The sequence below is a fragment of the Vulpes lagopus genome, chromosome X (genome assembly GCF_018345385.1).
Source record: "Vulpes lagopus strain Blue_001 chromosome X, ASM1834538v1, whole genome shotgun sequence".
In the NCBI taxonomy this organism is placed as follows: Eukaryota; Metazoa; Chordata; class Mammalia; order Carnivora; family Canidae; genus Vulpes; species Vulpes lagopus.
The window spans coordinates 82,777,295-82,797,377 of record NC_054848.1 but is presented as its reverse complement, the minus strand read 5'-3'; the positions used below and the strand labels follow the sequence as shown (position 1 = coordinate 82,797,377).

The window sequence follows — 20,083 nt, the reverse complement described above, 5'->3', positions numbered from 1 at the left end:
ATGACAAAAATGTAATGTTGATAATAGCAGTTCTCTTTACTGGTAGGTTAGAAGATACTTTCAAGCAATATTTAGTTTTTCTAATTCACTTTCTCTGTGTATGACTATTCTAATTGTATTTATTGAAATGTAATGTGTTGTCTGTTTTTTTAATCTAACCTTTTTAAGTGTGTACGTTATCTTTTTTTAATTTCCTTTTCCCAATAACACATTTTTATTGTATTTTCCAAAAGCATCCATCCATAAATTATTGGGGGGGGGAAGTCCTCACAACACATAGTTTGAGAAGCACAACTTTAGCATAGAGGTCAGTAAATTACAGCCTGCTGTCTGTTTCTGTAAATAAAGTTGGACTGGAACACCATCATGACTATTTAACAAGTGTCTATGACTGGGTAGTTTTGGTAGAGTCTGTATGGCCCTCAAAGCCTAAAATATTTACTGTCTGGTCCTTTGCAAAAAGAGTCTGCTGACCCCTGTTTAAGATGGCTGTGTCTAATAAAGACCTCTCTATTTTCCACTTCCAGTCATTCAGTAAGCAAAGATAGCACTGGAGCTCAGGACTTCTAAGATGATTAAACACCCCTGCTTTCAGACAGAATGAAGCTTAGATACGATCTAGATATTACCTTTGGTAGGGAGTGAAGTGCTTATAAACCCCTCCACATGGTCTCTCCCCCTTTCTCTCTCAGTATCTGAAAATTCCCATCTAATTTTGATTAAACAGAATCAAAGTATAATCCAATCCCGATAGGGCAATAGGCACTAAATCTGGAAGACCCAAAAGAGTCCCAAAGCCAGACACATGACAAGTGTTCTAACTACAGGCGTGAGTGAGCGAGTGAGTCAGAGAGAAAGGACCTCTTACACCATTCTTTTCATCTAACTGCACATTCAGTACTTTGCAAAAATGATTTCCTATAGAGATTTCAAGAAGCAATGATAAAAACAGTAGAAAAGGTTAATTTTGGTTTGGTGTTCTTTGGATTTTACTTGTTGCTTGGAAGCTAATCTTAAAATAACCTGTTAAATGTATAATGATTATCTAACTCAGTGTCCATGGTTCAGTTTTTTATAAAATACAATTATTTTTATAACCAGGTAAAAAAAGATCAGGTCCGGTGGTTTCCAATCAGGCATGTGTATGTCACCTGTGGAGCCTTCACCCCATTCCAGACACAGAGTTTTCAGAGCTAGGGACCAGAGATAGAGAGTGTTTTTGTTTAAGTTCCATGGGTGATTCTCATGCCCACCAGTAGTTAAGAGTCACAATCAGGTCCAGCCATTGCATTTTAAAGATGAGAAGACTGAGGCCTGAGGGCCTGAGGAGTTTGCACACAATACTCTATCCTCCCGATTCTCCAAAGTCCTGGATAGCTTTCCTCAACACAGTGGAAAGGCAGGAGTAGACAGGAATTGGGTTGAGCATCCAGAAAATGGGCCAAATTGAGTTTTAAATTCTCATTGCAGGTAACCACAGTTTGATCGGTACTTTGTGTGATTATCAGGAGAGAGTATTCTACGTAGTTTATCATGATGCAAAAAATCTTAAAAATCTTCATCTTTGTTTAGCAATCTAACTTTTAAACTGAAGAAAATATGGTTCTCTTTCATTTGTTTAGTGAGCGTCCCTCCAAATAGACCAACTCCTTCAGACATGGCTATTGTCATGTATACCAGTGGTTCTACTGGCCGACCCAAGGGAGTGATGATGCACCATAGCAATTTGATAGCTGGAATGACAGGCCAGTGTGAGAGAATTCCTGGACTTGGGTAAGAGAGAATTCTTCCACTTTCTTCTTAAAGATCAGAGCTCATGTTTGGCATTCTCTAAACTCAATCTGTATTAAAATGGCAAGATTATTGATGTTTCTAATTACCACACCTTTTTAAGAATGGCTAAAGTGTTTTTCTCGTTTTGTTTTAGACCAAAGGACACATACATTGGCTATTTGCCTCTGGCTCATGTACTAGAATTGACAGCAGAGATATCTTGCTTTACCTATGGCTGTAGAATTGGATATTCTTCTCCACTTACACTCTCTGACCAGGTGACAAGCTTTTCACTATACTGGCATCATATTAAGTGGCATTGTTTGACTGACAACGTATTACTGAAACTGGAGATATTTTAATTCTGTGAAAGCCTTCTCCCTGACATCAGAAATAGCTCCCATGGGCAAATATGTAGCTGCAGAAAATAATCTTGTGGATTTGTTAGCATCACTATACATCTTTTTAAATGATTTGAAACTAATTCATCTTGTCTTTATTAGATGTTGATTCTGGATAGCTAGGATAGAGAACATGAATGCACTGAGCCTTTTTGATACATGATCCGCAAATAGTGGTAGGTTTTTTGGGAGGCGATGTGGTGGGAGGATTGGGGCCCAGTTTGACTCTGCGGTTTCTCTAGCACTGTGGTATTCACTAGCCACATACCGAAGAAGAGATCATCACAATTAGATGAGCAGAATTTCACCACTCAGTTGCCCTAGCCACATTTCAAGGTCTCAATAGTTACGTGTCACTAGCAGCTCCCACACTGAACAGCACATGGACCAAACATCTCCATCATCGTGGAAAGTACTGTTGCATATCCAAAGGCAACGCTTGGCTTTGTGCCCTGAGTCCAGGTTCTCCCTTCTCCCCGCTGTTGACAGTAGGAAGGCCAACAATGGTAGAGCTCACTCCTGTATTGGAAGCCCATTTGAAATCACACATCTAGTACCTACTGTCCACAGTTAAATGGAGTTTGTTCTTTGGATGAGTTGCTACAGAAAAGTGTCAGCCAGACATTGGGGCAAAAAAGAGTTTCTAGGGTTGCTGTGAGGTCCCAAATGCTGAGGGATAAACTGAGTGTAGGTGGAATGACTTGATTCTTGGGGCAGCTTCTGGCACTTCTGCCCCTAGGGGCCTACTATGATTTAGGCAGTGCTGTCTTTTATTTGGGAGTGTCTGTAAGGCATGCAGTTGGCAAGAAGACGTGGTCCTTGATGCTCACAATTAGAAATTATAATACTTTTTTTTTGTAGAATTACCATTTTAGGAGAGATTAGGTTAGTTATGTAATATTAAGGCAAAAAGGTTAATTGGATGTGTCTGAATTTGAGATTCCAACCATCTTTTTGAAAATTTGTTTTTGGATGTATAACTTAACGTGCACAAATCTTACATGCACCACTTGATTGGATTTAATATACACATAGAGGCTTCTGTGGCCATCAATATCTAGATTAAGAAAAAAACACTGGGGCACTTGGGTGTCTCAGTTGGTCAGGTCTGACTCTTGATTTCGGCTCAGGTCATGATCTCAGGGTCGTGAGATGGAACCCTGCATCAGGCTCCATGCTCAGTGGGGAATCTGCTTGAGATTCTGTCTCTCCCTCTCCCTCTGCCCCTCTCTTCACTCTAATATAAATAAATGAATCTTAAGAGAAAAAGGACGTTTCTAGGATTCCAGAATATCCCTCGTGTCCCTTCCTAGTTATGACCACCTCCCCCCAACCCCCAGGATAATCCAACCACCTCTTTAAAAAAAAGATTTTATTTATTTATTCATGGGAGACACACACAGAGAGAAACAGAGACATAAGCAGAGGGAATAGAAGCAGGGTCCATGCAGGGAGCCCGATGTGGGACTCCCCCTGAGCTGAAGGCAGATGCTCAACCACTGAGCCACCCAGGCATCCCCCAACCACCTCTTTTAAGTGTCTTTTTCATGAGAAAATGTTTTGTGTTCTAAACAGCTACATACTTGATACTTTAAAGAACACAACCTGTTTGTAAGTTGGAAAGCTACTAGATTAACCACTCAACAGAAAGTTCACATTTAAGATCTGTTAGAACAGGGTGGAGAGAATAAGTAATCAAGTAAACTAATAAACCAGACTTGCTCAAGTTGAGTTTAAAATAGACCTGTAAATGAAACTGTGGCTTGAGTTGTAAAACAAAATTTGTAGGGGACTTTATAATGGTAAAGAAAAAGAAAAATCTGTGGTGATTACATTTCAATGCACTGCAGTGGGTTTTTCTTATGCTTAATATATTTTGAAAATGTGAAAAGAATTTCAGTAATCTTTGAGTGTGATTCACCCCCCCAGGAAAGTTTGGAAGCCCAGGACTAGCAACCCTTGTTTTCACTGCCTTTCTGAAAACAGTTGCCTCGATGTAGGGAAGTGGGCAGATGGACTGAATGTCCCATCCACCCTTTTCATGAACTTTATAATAAAGAGTCTCAATCTCAAGAATCTAAAACCCAGGAATCTACATCACATCAGAAATCAGAAAAATGGGGGAGGCTTGAGGCACCCCATATGAAGCCAGCAGATAATTGTGATGTTGTCATAACTAGGGTTATTGCAGTTGTGATTAAGACAAGAGAACTAGGGATGCCTGGGTGGCTCAGTGGTTTAGCACCACCTTCAGTCCAGGGTGTGATCCTGGAGTCCCGGGATCGAGTCCCACATCAGGCTCCCTGCATGGAGCCTGCTTCTCCCTCTGCCTGTGTCTCTGCCTCTCTCTCTCTCTCTCTCTCTCTGTCTGTCTCTGTGTGTGTGTGTGTGTGTGTGTGTGTCATGAATAAATAAACTGTTTTTTTTTTAAAGAGATGAGAGAACTAACTGATACCATTACCCAGAGTAATAAAGACAGTGAGGAGGGGCTCCTTGTGGCTACTGCTCCCTGGAACAGCTCTCTAAAGCAACAAGTGGTCAGGACCACAGTCGGGGCGGGGGGAGACAGCTCTTACTCGAAGGACATAAGAGTCCATCTATGTCTCCACAGGGCAGCTCTCCCTTGTGTGGTATGTATGTGGGGATGTAGGTTTCCACCTGCAAATGTGCACACGCTTGCACATACATGAAACAAGTAGTTTTTTTGTTTCCCTTATCCGTCTTATAGTAGGATAAAAGCAATTGAGTTCTGCCAGCAGAACCTTCTAAATGACGAGGCTGGTGCTGCTGGCAGATCACACTGTTTCTTAAGAGTTGGTTTTCTTCCTGCCTGTGTCAACATGACTCACAGAGCCTACATCTGAACTATAGACTAATGAACTGCATTACAGCAGATTCTTATTTTAACTTGTAAATTTTATTTATTTAAATTGTTTTTAGAGAGGGGGGAGCAGAGGAGGAGGGAGGCAGAGAGAGAATCTTTTTTTTTTTTCAGAGAGAGAATCTTAAGCAGGCTCCACACCAGCTATGTGAGCCTGACATAGGGCTCGATTTCATGACTTGAGATCATGACCTAAGCCAAAATCAAGAGTCAGAAGCCCAACCAACTGAATCACCCAGGCACCCCACCCAGTTTCTTATTTTCATCTCCCTTTTTCAGTGGGCTCCTTTATCAGTGGTTCCACCTGCTGACCTGACATTTGAAATCCCAAAGTATTTGTGTGAGAAATAAAACACAAGAAAGACATAGTACATACACATTTACATATATATACATATATATATACATATATATACATATAAATATATATATGCACATCCCTACATGGTCACTGGCAGTGTCTTCAATATTCTGTCAACCAAAATGTTATCAAATGAGTATTTTTGTATGATGTTAGTTGATAGCAGTGACTTTGAGAGGTGGCTTTACCATTTGGGTAATCAAAGAACATTCAGTTTTGTTTTAGTGCTCAATATACCTTAGTTGAGGGTTTCTGTTTTTCTTTCCTTTTCTTTTTTTTTTTTTTAAATGGATGGTTTGTGCTGTGGTCGATATGTCATAAATAAGAATGCTCAGTTTACCAAAATATCTCATTCTCCTTTGTTCTGAATCAACATTTCAACTCACAGGAAGGCTGAAATCGGGCTAGAAGAACTAATCTCAGGCTAAAACACTTACGTTCTAGACTTTTGTAGGTTATGAAAATTTGAACCGGTAAATCCCAGGGCAGTAGAGGAGCAAATTCCATGTGTGAATTTGTCACTGTCAGTGTTAATCCTCAAATTACAGCATTTTTTTTTGTGAAGGTTGGCTTTCCTGATTGTATTTCCTTTTTCTTTAATGTAGTCCAGCAAAATTAAAAAAGGAAGCAAAGGAGACTGTACTGTACTGAAGCCTACACTCATGGCAGCTGTTCCAGTGAGTATAGATTGTAAACATCATTTACTGCTCCCACTCAGACTTTTTAAAGGGTAATACTCTAAGGGACTTGTGTATGGTTTTAAATTTTGATTTTACTTTGTTGGGAATTACGGCAAATGTGTTCATCTAAATCTCTCATAAGCATTGGGAAGGATTAGATGGCAAGCTTCTGAAATGTGTGCCTGCTTAAGTGGTGCTGATACTTGACAATCAAGGGCTAAAAGTGACCTGAGTTCAGATCACCTCTTGTGAGAATCAGTCATAATGTTTCAAAGGAAAAACAAATGTTTTATTTTTTTTTTCACCAAATAATTAAATATTTTATTAACCTAAATTTAAAAACTGATATAAAAAACCTTTAGGTATGTTTTATAAAACCTAAATACAGATTAATTTTTTATGATAAAAATATAGTATCTGAATTGATATATGTTGTGTATGAGTACACACTGGATTTTGAAGTTTTTTTTTTCATTTTTAAAATATTTATTACTTATTTATTTTATTTTATTTATTTTTTTAATTAATTTTTATTGGTGTTCAATTTACCAACATACAGAAAAACACCCAGTGCTCATCCTGTCAAGTGTCCACCTCAGTGCCCGTCACCCCTTCCCCTCCAACACCCGCCCTCCTCCCCTTCCACCACCCCTAGTTCCTTTCCCCGAGTTAGGAGTCTTTATGTTCTGTCTCCCTTCCTGATATTTCCCAACATTTCTTTTCCCTTCCTTTATATTCCCTTTCACTATTATTCATATTCCCCAAATGAATGAGAACATACACTGTTTGTCCTTCTCCGATTGACTTATTTCACTCAGCATAATACCCTCCAGTTCCATCCACGTTGAAGCAAATGGTGGGTATTTGTCGTTTCTAATGGCTGAGTAATATTCCATTGTATACATAAACCACATCTTCTTTATCCATTCATCTTTCGATGGACACCGAGGCTCCTTCCACAGTTTGGCTATTGTGGCCATTGCTGATAGAAACATCGGGGTGCAGGTGTCCTGACGTTTCATTGCATCTGAATCTTTGGGGTAAATCCCCAACAGTGCAATTGCTGGGTCATAGGGCAGGTCTGTTTTTAACTCTTTGAGGAACCTCCACACAGTTTTCCAGAGTGGCTGCACCAGTTCACATTCCCACCAACAGTGTAAGTTTTAAAGGTAGAAGAGATTCTAAAGATCATTTTTGTTTCATGATAATTAAAAAAAAAAAAACATGAAACGTAGGCCATCCCAGAGAACCAACACAGCATATCCAAGGTTATGGAACTGAGTCTCGGATCTGAGCCTCCCAGCCCTTAGAGTGACCAGGAAACTGGCACTGAAGAGAGCTTCCAGAGAAAAAATAACTTCTAGATATTTAAAATCCTTGTGTGAAATAGTGCCTTTTACAAAAAAATGATACAGGTTGTTGGCCTTTAAAAAAAAAGATTTTACTTATTTAAGAGAGAGGAGGGAGGGGGAGAAGCAGGCTCCTTGCTGAGCGGGGAACCCGATGCAGGGCTCAATCCTGGACCCCATGACTGAGCCGAAGGCAGATGCTTAACCAACTGAGCCACCCAGGTGTTTCATTTTTTGGCCTTTTACTAATAAATTCTGAAATACTTAACACCCTGTTTCATACTTGCATAATCAAATATATTCTAACACTTTTTTAGGCTTGGGAACTCTAGTGGGACTATGTATCATGACTTGCTTATATTATGATCAGATTTGAAGTCTTGTCCTAGTATCTTTCTCAGAACTATTTTTGCACACGGAAAGTCAGAGATTAGATTGTGAAGTGTTCAGCCCAAGTTTTCTAAGAATTAGAGATGGAAGTTACTTTTTTTTTTAAGCTTCTAACTACAGAATTACCAAATGACCAAAGAATTAAGATAGGTCAGAGTGACCTTTGCCTTTTTATTTAGAGGTGCTGTAGAATTCAGCAAGTTTACAAGCTTCAAGAAGCTTCTCATTAAAGCATAAGAAAGTGATGCTAATGATAGCACACCTGCTTACTGTGTTCTAGGCACTGTGCTAAGTGCTTTAGATGAATTCTCTCATTTAATCCTCCCTAAGACTCTTCTAGGTGGGTCCTGTTTTCCCAGTTTCATAAAGGAAAAAACTTGCCTGAGGTCACAGAGCCCATAGGTGCTAGAGTTCAAGTGTGAACTGAGTTGTCTTAATGCCTATGTCTGTCTGCTTAGGATTCTTTTGGTTGGGGAAGCAATATTTTGGGTTTATTACCCAAAGTGCAGGGGTCCCTAGTAAACCGTATCAGAGAACGTAGGGAAAGAAAGGGGCCACAGTCTCTAGGAAGTAGTATCTGAATTTAGGACTGAAGAATAAACAGGAGTTAGCTGATAGGCTGTGTATCTTCTAATTGGACATTGGCCATTCTTCTTTACTTTGTGCTTAGAAGGGTAACTTCTGTGGATGAGTTACCAGGGCATTGCTTGACTTCTGATTTCTGGTTGGGTTCAGCCAATTATTTGGCACTCAGGAGAGATCACAAGACAGGGGGAGAGAAAGGGGGTATTCTGCACACTTAGTGCCTTTTCTCCTTCCCTTCTGGGCTGTGATTTTGGAAAGTTGTCAGGTGCCCATTGGACAATCTCTTTCCCCTTGGCTGTAACCAGGCCTTGCCCATAGCTGTTGTCCTAACCAGGTTCCAGTAATACTTCTCTCCACTTACCTCTTCCGATCTAGTGATAATAAGCCATCTCCCATATTGGTGGTCCACTGATGCTTCACCCAACTTTGTTGGTTCCATTAGCTCCTCCTCCTCCTCTGTAGATAGGCCTTAAAAAAGGCCTATACATACATATAGGCCTATACATACAAAACTCTGTAAGTAAACTTTTTAAAGAAATACTGTAAATCAAAAAAAAAATACTGTAAATCTTTCTGCCATGCACTGAGTCACAAGGTAGTAGTGAAAAAAAGCCGTCAGGCTTAGATTCACCCTAGTTGGGTGTTCTGGTGCTATTTGAAAATAAGTGAATATATTTGAAAGAAAAGAATTAAAAAAGGTTTTTATGGGGGAGGTGAATGAGTTACAGTCCTGTTAACATTAAAAATTTTTTAGATAAAGTTAGTGTATAGAACTGAAAAACCCCTATACTTGTCCCTAGTCTTTTTGAAATCATGAACAAGTAAGTTTAGTAAAATTGATTATATAATAATTATATCCATTGTGCTGAAGACTTTTACCTAAGCTGACGTAAACAAGGTACCTTCACCTAAAGACTGTTTCAGTGTTGGTGTAATTCTTTTCAGATTATTGAATATTTTGCTTACCTTTTAGGAAATCATGGATAGAATTTATAAGAATGTTATGAGCAAAGTCCAAGAGATGAATTATATTCAGAAAACACTGTTCAAGTTAGGGTATGATTACAAATTGGAACAGATCAAAAAAGGATATGATGCGCCACTTTGCAATCTGTAAGTACATTTCATAGACTCTATAGTGTAAGCCTTTAAATCTTCTTGTGTATTTATATCTGGAAACTGAATAAGTAACTGGCAAGTTAATTTAGTTTGAGCATCACCACCATCATCATAAGGTTGCATTTCTCTTTTATTTGCTTCTAACCCTCATTGCTTATATAGCCAACACAGAGGATCCTGAGCTCTGATCTTGGAAATTTAACAAATTTTAATAATCGAGTAAATATTTAAAATTCAATGTTAAAATCTGGCCTTGTGAAGAAGAACTAGACTTTTGAATCAAGACATTTGAGCTTAAGGGTCATTTCTAACTAAAAGTGGATCAAGATTTTATTATGCATGAAGGATTCTAATTTATTGTATTCATAAAACAGTATAATAAGTAGATGAATATAACAGCTATTTAAAATGCAGTGCTGGGGGTGGAGACAGGGAAACATTTTCCATTAAGAGAGAAATAATATCGATAATGTTCTAAAGAGAACTGTAACTTATTTTCCTTTGACATCATCATTTTCTTTCATTTACTATATGTGAAAGCAATTTCGTGACACTGCACTCTTTTTTTTTTGCATTTTTAAGAGTTTTTCTGGCATTTTGAAAAATTAAAATATAGTTGACATGTAACATTCCTTTAGTTTCAGGCATAAAACAGAGTGATTCAACCCCTCTGTACATTATGCTGAGCTCACCACGGGTGTGACTACCATCTGGCATTTTCTGGCATTTTTTTTCAAAGCGTTTTGTGAACATCTCACTTTGTTAACTTCTTTTTTTTTTTTTTTTTTTTTTTTACTTTGTTAACTTCTTGTTAATCACCACGATGGTTCTCAAACTTAGGTGTCCAACCAAAGTTGAGAAATATTACTCAGAGCTTATAAATTAAGATGTCACCAAGAACAATGTATGCAGTATTAAAATTATTCCCCCCTCCTCTTTTTTTTCAAGGTTACTATTTAAAAAGGTGAAGGCTTTGCTGGGAGGGAATGTCCGCATGATGCTGTCTGGTGGAGCACCACTGTCTCCACAGACACACCGATTCATGAATGTCTGCTTCTGCTGCCCAGTGGGTCAAGGTTATGGACTGACAGAATCATGTGGCGCTGGAACAGTTACTGAAGGTGAGTGTTGGTAACATGGCAAATAATTCGATGTCAGTTGCCACCAATAAAACCCATTTGCACTAGCTTTGGGAGCCATGGCACTTTTATATCTCATAAGTAATATCAGATTCAGGGCAAACCTTGAATAGTTGGAGTTTTTTGAAATTTTTATTTGAACCATCATTTGTGCCCTTTATTTTGGAGCCTTGTAAATATTGATGCCACTCAGTCCTCAGAATTCTTCACCCTGGGCCTTTAATCTTTACTTTCTAAATGATTACTTCCTGGGAGAACTACACTCTTGGAATAAAGTATCATTCTTATGCTCCCTCTTGAATGCATATCCCAGTCCTGACTTCTTGTTTGTTTTCTCTTCTGGTATTTTCATCATCCTTTGGCAGGGTTTCTCAACCCTGGCACTATTGAAATTTTGAACCAGATAGTTCTTTATTGTTTGTGCTCTTCTGTGCATAAAGATGTTTAGCAGCCAGATGGATACCAAGAGTAACTCACTCCTCCCAGTAGTGACAGTAGAACAACTGGAAACATTACCAAATATCCCCTGAGGGGCAAAATCATCCTGGGTTGGGAAATACTGGGTAAAGTAATATTTTGGGGATTATCCCACTTTTACTTAAACTTACTGTGTCCAGAATCAGTGCCATCATCCCATACCATCTCTCCACCTCACAGATTGTTTGCACACAGTGGTATTACCATCCTTAAGGTCATTGAAGGCATTAGCTTTGAAGTCATCTAACTGTTTATTTTTCAGTGTCTTTAACTTCTGTTGGGTCCTCCCACTTCTCCATTGGATTGTTCCTCCCCTCTGCATGCTGACTTTGGCATTGAGCCTTTTATTACTTCACACTGCTCTGAGGTAACAGCCTTTGGACTGCTGTGCCTGCCTTTATGATATCACTTCTGATTGATCCCGTGTACTTGTGTTATACACCTCCACCTCAAAGCCTGCTTCATCCCTGGCAAACCTAGCTTTCCAGACATCTTTGATCTGGCATCATCATCCCCATCCATTATTTCCCACATCTCCACATACATGGCTCTGCTCTCCAGACAAGCCAGTCTCCTCATTCTTTCTCATGTGGGCATTCTTGCTCTCACCTATCTATATTTTCTCTTCCCTTCTCATAGAGTGCCCTTTTGGCTAACTGGTCACAGCTGCCTTTTCATGCCCAACTCTTCAATTAAGTCTTTCCCAATGGTTTCTTTAAACAAAGATTTTATTTATTTGACAGAGAGAGAGCGAGAGAGCGAGAGAGAGTGCCACACAAGCAGGGGAACAGCAGAGGGAGAGGGAAAGACAGGCTCTCTGCTGAGCAGGGAGCCTGATGTGGGGTTCAATCCCAGGACCCTGGGATCATGATCCCAGCCGAAAATAAATGCTCAACTGACTGAGCCAACCAGGCATGATTTCATCTTACATTGATCTTTCTAGTCTCTGGGGTGCTGTTGTGCTCACTGCCGGTACCGTGCAAGTGACGATTTAAATGTGTTCTAAGTTGTTTCATGTGCATTTTGGCCCAGGTTGTTTGTAAGCTCACTGAGGGCACAGTCTCCTTCTTTAGATGTTTTCTCTTTTCAGTGCTTAGTTTCATGCTAGGTACAATATTGATGATCTATAATACTTGATGATGCATAAGAGGGCATCTAAATTTCAAAAGGAGAGTATCATCATCATCATCATCATCATCATCATGTTTGGTAATAACAGCTAATGTTTATGGAAAAATTATTTTGTGCCAACAAGTGTTAAGTACCTTCCAAGCATCTTCATTTAATCCCTATGACATATCCCTACAAGAAGTAGGTTTCCTTACTTTCCTTACTTTCTCCATTTATTAGATGAGGAAATGGAGGCTTTGTGTGGGGTTAAGTAATTTGTCCAAGTTATATAGTCCATCAGTGAGTGGTAGAGAAGGAATTGCAATCCAAATCTGTCTTACTGGAATCCTAGGTGGATAATGGTGGAGCCAGCTCCCCTCCTTTAACAGAGGATTTTGTACTTAATTATCTGAGAGACAGCCTGTTGGGAAGCAAAAATGATGTAACACTGCAATTGACTGCACTGTTGAAATGAAGTTGAAATATTGAAATGTTGACTACACTTTGCACTCACAATGGCCTCTTTCTTGTCATCTGTGAGACTCCAGCTCTGACTCCAGTATTCCTGGTCTCCCTTGGGCACAAGTCTGAAATGTGGTATGCTAATATCTTTGTTACATTTTCCCTCATAGTTACTGACTATACTACTGGCAGAGTTGGAGCTCCTCTTATTTGCTGTGAAATTAAGCTGAAAGACTGGCAGGAAGGTAAGAATTTTATGACAAGCTCTACTGCTTTGACAAATGCTGAAAACCACTGTGAGCCTCAACATACCCAGGCTTTAAAGTGTTAGGTTGTCTGTGGTAGCAAGTGAGCCTCTCCTTCTGCTTATTCCTTGTCCTTTCTTTCTCCTCAGTAACATCTTCAGGTTCCGAAGATGAAAAGAAAATCTCTAGAATCTAGGCACAATGATTGTGAACTTGAGAATACTTGATGGTAAAGAAGAAAAACTTTCTTAGTGGGGCATTCCCTGGGTTTGGAGAAGGAGATATATCCTAACATTTGAAGTTCAACTTTGCTAGTTGGGCCAGGAAATGAAATCCCATGTGTTTTTTTTAAGATTTTATTTATTTATGAGAGACACATGGAGAGAGGCAGAGACATAGGTAGAGGGAGATGCAGGCACTCCCTGCGGATAGCCTGATGCGGGACTTGATCGCAGGACCACAGGATCATGCCCTGAGCTAAAGGCAGACGCTCAAACACTAAGCCACCCAAGTGCCTGAAAACCCCAGGTTTTTAGGGGATAGACTGATCACACACACACACACACACACACACCCCAACCCCTTAGCTCTTGATCCCAGCAAACATTTTCACAGTTGAGACTCAATTCTGCTGTTTGGATAATTTTATTTGTATATGTAATTGCAAAGGGAAGCATGCACTATATATACATGGGTAATACACCTTTTGACAAATCAGCTAAAGACATTTAAAGCTCTTGTTTCTTTGGAGATATAGTGCTTAGAAGATCTGTCATTATGCTATATGTTGGCAAATCGACTCCAATAAAAAATGTACAAAAAATTTTTAAAAATCAGCTGAAGACAAAAATCCATCAGTCTTCCTGATGAAAATTGTGAAAAACACGAAATGTGTGCATTGACCACAAAATAATTTAACAGCCTGGCCTTGCCAGATAAAGCAAAAGCAATTAAAAAGCTAATCATTTCAAAAGGGAATTACTTACCTTGGGATGGAGCCATAGACAGAAAATTTAATTGACCTTCTAGGGACAATTCCCTTAAGTTGTTCAAACCCAAGAAAATGAATGGGCTCTATCTGACATGAACTCGAAGTCCCTAAAATTGTTTCTCCTCTGTGACTTTCTTATGATGTGTGTTATTGTCAGCGCTCCATGAGCAGACAGCCACTTCTTTTTAAAAATGGCATTTGAAATCCAGTTGCATTCCCAAGAGTTTTACATCTTGGGCGTAAGCCCTCCTGATTCCTCCTATGGTCATTGCTGTTCCAGTTCTAGGATAGAAATCCGCAGAGAACATAGGCACTATGGGCGTGGCTGTATTGAGCCTCAGCATCACAGTTGTTTTATTAGATGGGTTATTTGTGAGGCCGTGAAATCAGAGAAAATACAGTATATCATTATAACTTGGTAAGACAAATTTTGCCTCTAATCTTCATTTTCTGATTTTCTGGAATTGTGCTTTAATGTCCGTTTTGGGGAGTGGGTCCATTTTTGGAAATGTATTTGGAAATTTCCTTGCTAAGAAGGAAACTTTGCTTCCTTTTTTGGTAATATTTTACTTAAATTCAATTGTTAACATATAGTATAATACTCGGTGCTCCTCTCATCATATCTCCTCCCCTTCTGCAACCCTTCATTTGTTTCCCAGAGTTGGGTGTCTTTCATGTTTTGTCTTCCTCTCTGATTTTTTTCCATTCAGTTTCTCCTCCTTCCCTTATGGTCCCTTGCACTCTTTCTTATATTCCACATATGAGTGAAACAATCTAGTCATGAAATGGGCAGAAGACATGAACAGACATTTCTCCAAAGAAGACCTACACATGGCCATCAAGCACATGAAAAAATGCTCCACATCACTGGCCATCAATCAGAACCTGTGCTTTCTATAATAGGAATGAGCTTAATAAAAAAAAAAAAAAAAAAAGGAATGAGCTTAATGTTTTACATACAGTGGGTTTTGTCCAATTGCAGTGTTGTCTAGTGTAAAAATTTAAAAGCAGCTAATAGCTGAAAGGAACTCTGCTTTAATCCTTTTAGGACATAAAATCCAACATTTCAGGTTGTGGATTCAGGTTTTTTGTATATTTCCCTTAAAGTAAGCTTTATTCAGTAATGAATAGGAAACAAATAGTGGTAAAATACTTTAGAGTTATTGTCAATTATTTCAGTGTTCTCTTATTTTTTTTAAAGATTTTATTATTCATGAGAGACACAGAGAGAGGCAGAGACATAGGTAGAGGGAGAAGCAGGCTTCCTGTGGGGAGCCTGATACGGGACTCGATCCCAGGACCCCAGGATCACGACCTGAGCCAAAGGCAGAGGCTCAACCCCTGAGCCACCTAGGTGCCCCAATAAAAATTTAAATAAAATTTAATAACAAAAATAATAAAATCTCCTTAGGAAAAAAATCTGAAATGCATTAATATCAGCATATTAGTAATTATAACAGCTTCAAGTGTTAACCTTCTTGGGGGTACTTTTGTCTTAACAGAGTTCTGTGAAGCCCAACTTCTAATGATATTCTAAGTGTGAAATTTTTTGGTTGTTGGGAATGTTTGCATAGGTGGTGGTTGGTGATCATCATTGAGCCTTCCTTGGTACTTCTGAAAGTACAGTTACCCATGATCCTCATGTCAATGTGAATAAATATAAACTAATATTCTCCCATAAAGTGACATAAAATTTGATACACAGAAATCTATTAGCATAGGAGTTTTGAGAATTAATGCAAGTACTTTTTGTGTCACAACAGTAACTAATTTCATTTCATGGCTTCCAGGCGGTTATACAATTCATGACAAACCAAACCCCAGAGGTGAAATCGTGATTGGTGGACAAAATATCTCCATGGGATATTTTAAAAATGAAGAGAAGACAGCAGAGGATTATTCTGTGGATGAAAATGGCCAAAGGTGGTTTTGCACTGGTGATATTGGAGAATTTCATCCTGATGGATGTTTACAGATTATAGGTCAGTATGTTCTTTTTGTGAGAAAACAAAGAGTGTTCAGAGGTGGTATTTTTTGGTCAGCTACACATGGTGTACTATATAACCATCTACTGTTAACATACCCTACCTAGTATATCATAGAATAGAATTCTTCACCATTTACCTCCCCACTCAAGAAGCAGTGTGGACATGTTACTTTCCCTACAGGCTATTTTTATGGCTCCAGCGATCCTTGAGCCTTGGAAAATTATAAATCCTTAACAGCAATTCATTCTTCTGAGAATGTCAGTTGGTTTGGCACTGCCCTTATTGAGCCTACGGAAATAGACTTTTAACTCCAAGATAGCCTTATGTTTATTCACTTCAAGCAGGCAGAACCTAAAATAAAAATGTGACTAGTTAGCTGGAAAGGACCATTCTGTAAGGTGCCAGTCAGGTCCTTCTTAAGCCATTAAATTTCCTCAGTCCTATCCTAGTGGTCCATTTAAATCTATCTCTGGACCCATATCTGACCTGAATATAGTTAGTTCCTGGGAAAAGTGGTTCTTCATCTAGAAATTAGATCTGCTGGGGAAATCCCCATAGGACCAGTCCCTTTCCTTCCCCCACCCCTGCCCCCTTTTTTATGGGTCCTTATTTGCACTGGAATCAAAGGCAGTTTCTGTTGGCACCTAGAATGGGTTCCCAGGCTACGGATAGGCAAGTTGGCACTCAACTCAAAGTTGTAAGGCAACCAATGATTATTCAGGCTGTGCCATCCTGTGCCAGGAGCACTGTCATTTTAACAAGATCATGTCATATATGGAAAATGGAGAATGAACATTTATTACCATGTTCTGTATACCAGACATGGTGCTACATGCTTGTATGAGGTAGGTATCAGTATCTCTGATAAAATTGAGGGTTGGGGAGGTCAGCTGACCTGCCCAGGCTCACATAGCTTGTAATGGGCAGAGCTGTTATCCAAATCTTATGCTCCAAGATTCTGTTCCTTCTATTAAGTTTATTATGGTATTTAAGATTATAAGAAGATATTGAAGCATTCTGTATGGGGTAGAACATTTGAGCCAGTACTTCTTCAGCTAGGTATTTTCTTTTTAATTGATGTGTATGGACAAGCATTATATATAACAAGATTTTAGGAGAAGTATCTTTGTGAATAAATATTAAGGCAGTGAGACTGAAAGAAAATCAGAATTGTGCACACCTTAAGAAAACAGACTGTGGATAACATTCTTCACAACTGACGTCTAGATCGTAAGAAAGATCTGGTGAAGTTACAAGCAGGAGAATATGTATCTCTCGGGAAGGTGGAAGCTGCACTGAAGAACTGTCCACTCATAGACAACATCTGTGCTTTTGCCAAAAGGTAATTTTAAAAGTTGCATTTGTGCTTCCTTATACTTAGAGTAAAAGGACAACTGGAAAACATTTTGATCACTCATAATCATAAGATAAATAACATTTAATCAGCGTTGGGGAATGTAACATGTTTCTGAAAGTTCAACAGCTTGAAGATCATTTGAGATGATTCAGACATTTTCACTAATTCTTTTCTTTTTAAGATTTTATTTATTTATTCATGAGAGACAGAGAGAGAGGCAGATATACAGGCAGAGGGAGAAGCAGGCTCCATGCAGGGAGCCTGATGTGGGACTCGATCCCGGGTCTCTAGGATCACACCCTGGGCAGGCGCTAAACTGCTGAGCCACGCATGCTGCCCTTCACTAATTCTTTGACACCAACTGTGTTTTGCCATAAATACTTAGCCATGCCAGAAAACTTACTTCACTTAACATCCTTAATGACTGAGATAAGTAATTTTCCTAAGAACATAGCTGGTACAAGTTTTCTAAATCAGATACCTAAGAGATTGGGCCATTTTCTTGATATGTTAATAGAATTCATATTTATGGGCTTTATCACACCCTTTAAAAAAACTATAATTGTAAAAAAATCCCACAGAACATAAAAGTCATCTTTTTTAAAAAAAGGTTTTATTTATGTATTCATGAGACACACACACACACACACACAGAGAGAGAGAGAGAGAGGCAGAGACATAGGCAGAGGGAGAAGCAGGCTCCATGCAGGAAGCCGGATGTGGGACTTGATCCCAGGGTTCTAGGATCACAACCTGAGCCAAAGACAGACGTTCAACCACTGAGCTACCCAGGCATCCCTAAAAGTCATCATCTCAGCCATTTCTAAGTATACAGTTGACTAGTGTTATGTATGTTCACATAATTGTGCAGTTAGTATCTGGAACTTGTTATCTTGCAAAACTGAAACTCTAGCCACTAAACAACTCCCCATTTTCCCTGGACCCAGTCCCTGGCTCCCACCAATTCCTTCCTGTTTCTGTGAATTTGACTAGTCTACATGCCTCATCTAAATAGAATCCTACAGTTTTTGTCTTTTTGTTACTGGCTTCTTTCACTCAGTATAATGTCCTTAGGGTTCATCTGTATTGTACCAGGTGTCAGAACCTCCCTTCCTTTTTTGAGCTGAATAATGTTCCATTGCATGTATAGACCATATTTTGTATATCCATTCATCCAATGATGGACAACTTTGGTGGCTTCCACCTCTTGACTATTGTGAATATTACAGCTCAGAACATGGATATACAAATAATTCTTTAAGGTTATACTTTCAGTTCTTTTGGGATTTTTTTTTAACTATTCAAGAACTTTATTGGGGCTGCTCTGAGCCCCTCACAGTGTTACAGGAGCCCATAGGTCTTGATGTTACCTTAGCTCCCTGGGGATTCAGGGGGCGGAGAAGGCAGGAGGACCAGCCTTTCTGGGAGAGAGAAGGCCCTTTTTGGGGGCTAAGACCAGATGGTGGAGCAGTGGGAGACTGAGGATGAACAGGGCCTGCTGGGAGCTGGAAGGGGATGAGGCCCAGTTTCTGGAGTGTGGAGGTCATGGACTGTTGGCTTTGTCGTGGGCAAGTGGCAACGGGAGGCACTTGAAGTCCGGAAGAGCGGATGGGTGGTGTCTCCTGGGCACTGAACATGGAGATTGCCAGATATGGGATTGCCAGAGGATACAGCAGTTCTACTTTTATTTTTTTAAGGAACCGCCATACTATTTTCCACAGCAGCAGCACTATTTTTTACATTCCTGCTAGTACTGCACAAGCATTCATTTTCTCCACATCCTCACCAACACTTGTTCCTATTTTTTTGATAGGAGTCACCATAATGGGCGTGAGGGGATATCTCCCCACTTAATGATTTTTTTCATATGCTTGTCATATTTTTTCATATGCTTGTTGGCCATTTCTGTATCCTCTCTGGAGAAATGTCAAGTCCTTTGCCCATTAAAGATTTTTTCTCCCTTCTTTCCAGTTATACAATATAGTGTTATCCACTGTAGTCACCATGTTTTACATTAGACCCTCAGACCCTATTTATCTTCTGAAAGTTTGTACCCTTTTATCAACCTGTCCCTATTTCCCCCAGCCCCTGGCAACCACTTTTCTACTCTGTCTCTGAGTTTCACTATTTTTTTTCGGTAAGATTCCACATATAAATGATACGATGCAGTATTTATCTTTCTCTGATTTATTTCACTTAGTATAACACCCTCAAGATTCATCTATGTTGTCACAAATGGCAGGATTTTCTTCTTTCTCATAGCTGAATGATCCTTCTTTGTGTGTGTATATATAGCACATGTCCTTTATTCATTCATCCATTGATGAACACAGGTTGTTTATATATCTTGGCTTTTGTGACACTTGCTGCAGTGAAGTGGGAATGCAGATATCTCTTCAATGTCTTTTCATATCCTCTGGATTTATATTTCTTTGTCCAAACAATTGGATTGCTACATCATACATTAATTCTGTTTTTAATATTTGAGGAACATCCACACTGTTTTTTATAATGGCTGAGCCAATTTCCATCTCCACCCAGCAGTGCACGAGGGTTCCCTTTTCTCCACATCCATGCCAGGACTTGTTAGCTCTTGTTGTTTTGATGATAGCCAGTCTAACACATGTGAGATGATATCTTATTGTGGTTTTGAGCTGCACTTATTTCCCTGATGATGAGTGATATTGAGGACCTTTTCATAGGCCTGCTGGCCATTTATATGTCTTCTTTGGAAAAATGTCTACTCAGTTTCTCTGCCCATTTTTTAATTGGATT

The 20,083-nt window shown here is 39.3% G+C and overlaps 1 protein-coding gene across 3 annotated transcripts in view; it reads left to right on the top strand.

Moving 5' to 3' along the window:
* ACSL4 (acyl-CoA synthetase long chain family member 4) overlaps positions 1–20,083 on the top strand; it is a 76,837-nt gene that overhangs the window by 43,632 nt on the left and 13,122 nt on the right. For all 3 annotated transcript variants that reach the window (XM_041740707.1, XM_041740706.1, XM_041740705.1), the window contains exons 7-14: positions 1,623–1,773; positions 1,928–2,051; positions 6,022–6,093; positions 9,394–9,533; positions 10,488–10,660; positions 12,898–12,972; positions 15,754–15,945; positions 17,179–17,293. In XM_041740707.1, coding sequence (XP_041596641.1) covers positions 1,623–1,773; positions 1,928–2,051; positions 6,022–6,093; positions 9,394–9,533; positions 10,488–10,660; positions 12,898–12,972; positions 15,754–15,945; positions 17,179–17,293 — 1,042 coding nt within the window. The remainder of the gene's footprint in view (positions 1–1,622; positions 1,774–1,927; positions 2,052–6,021; positions 6,094–9,393; positions 9,534–10,487; positions 10,661–12,897; positions 12,973–15,753; positions 15,946–17,178; positions 17,294–20,083) is intronic.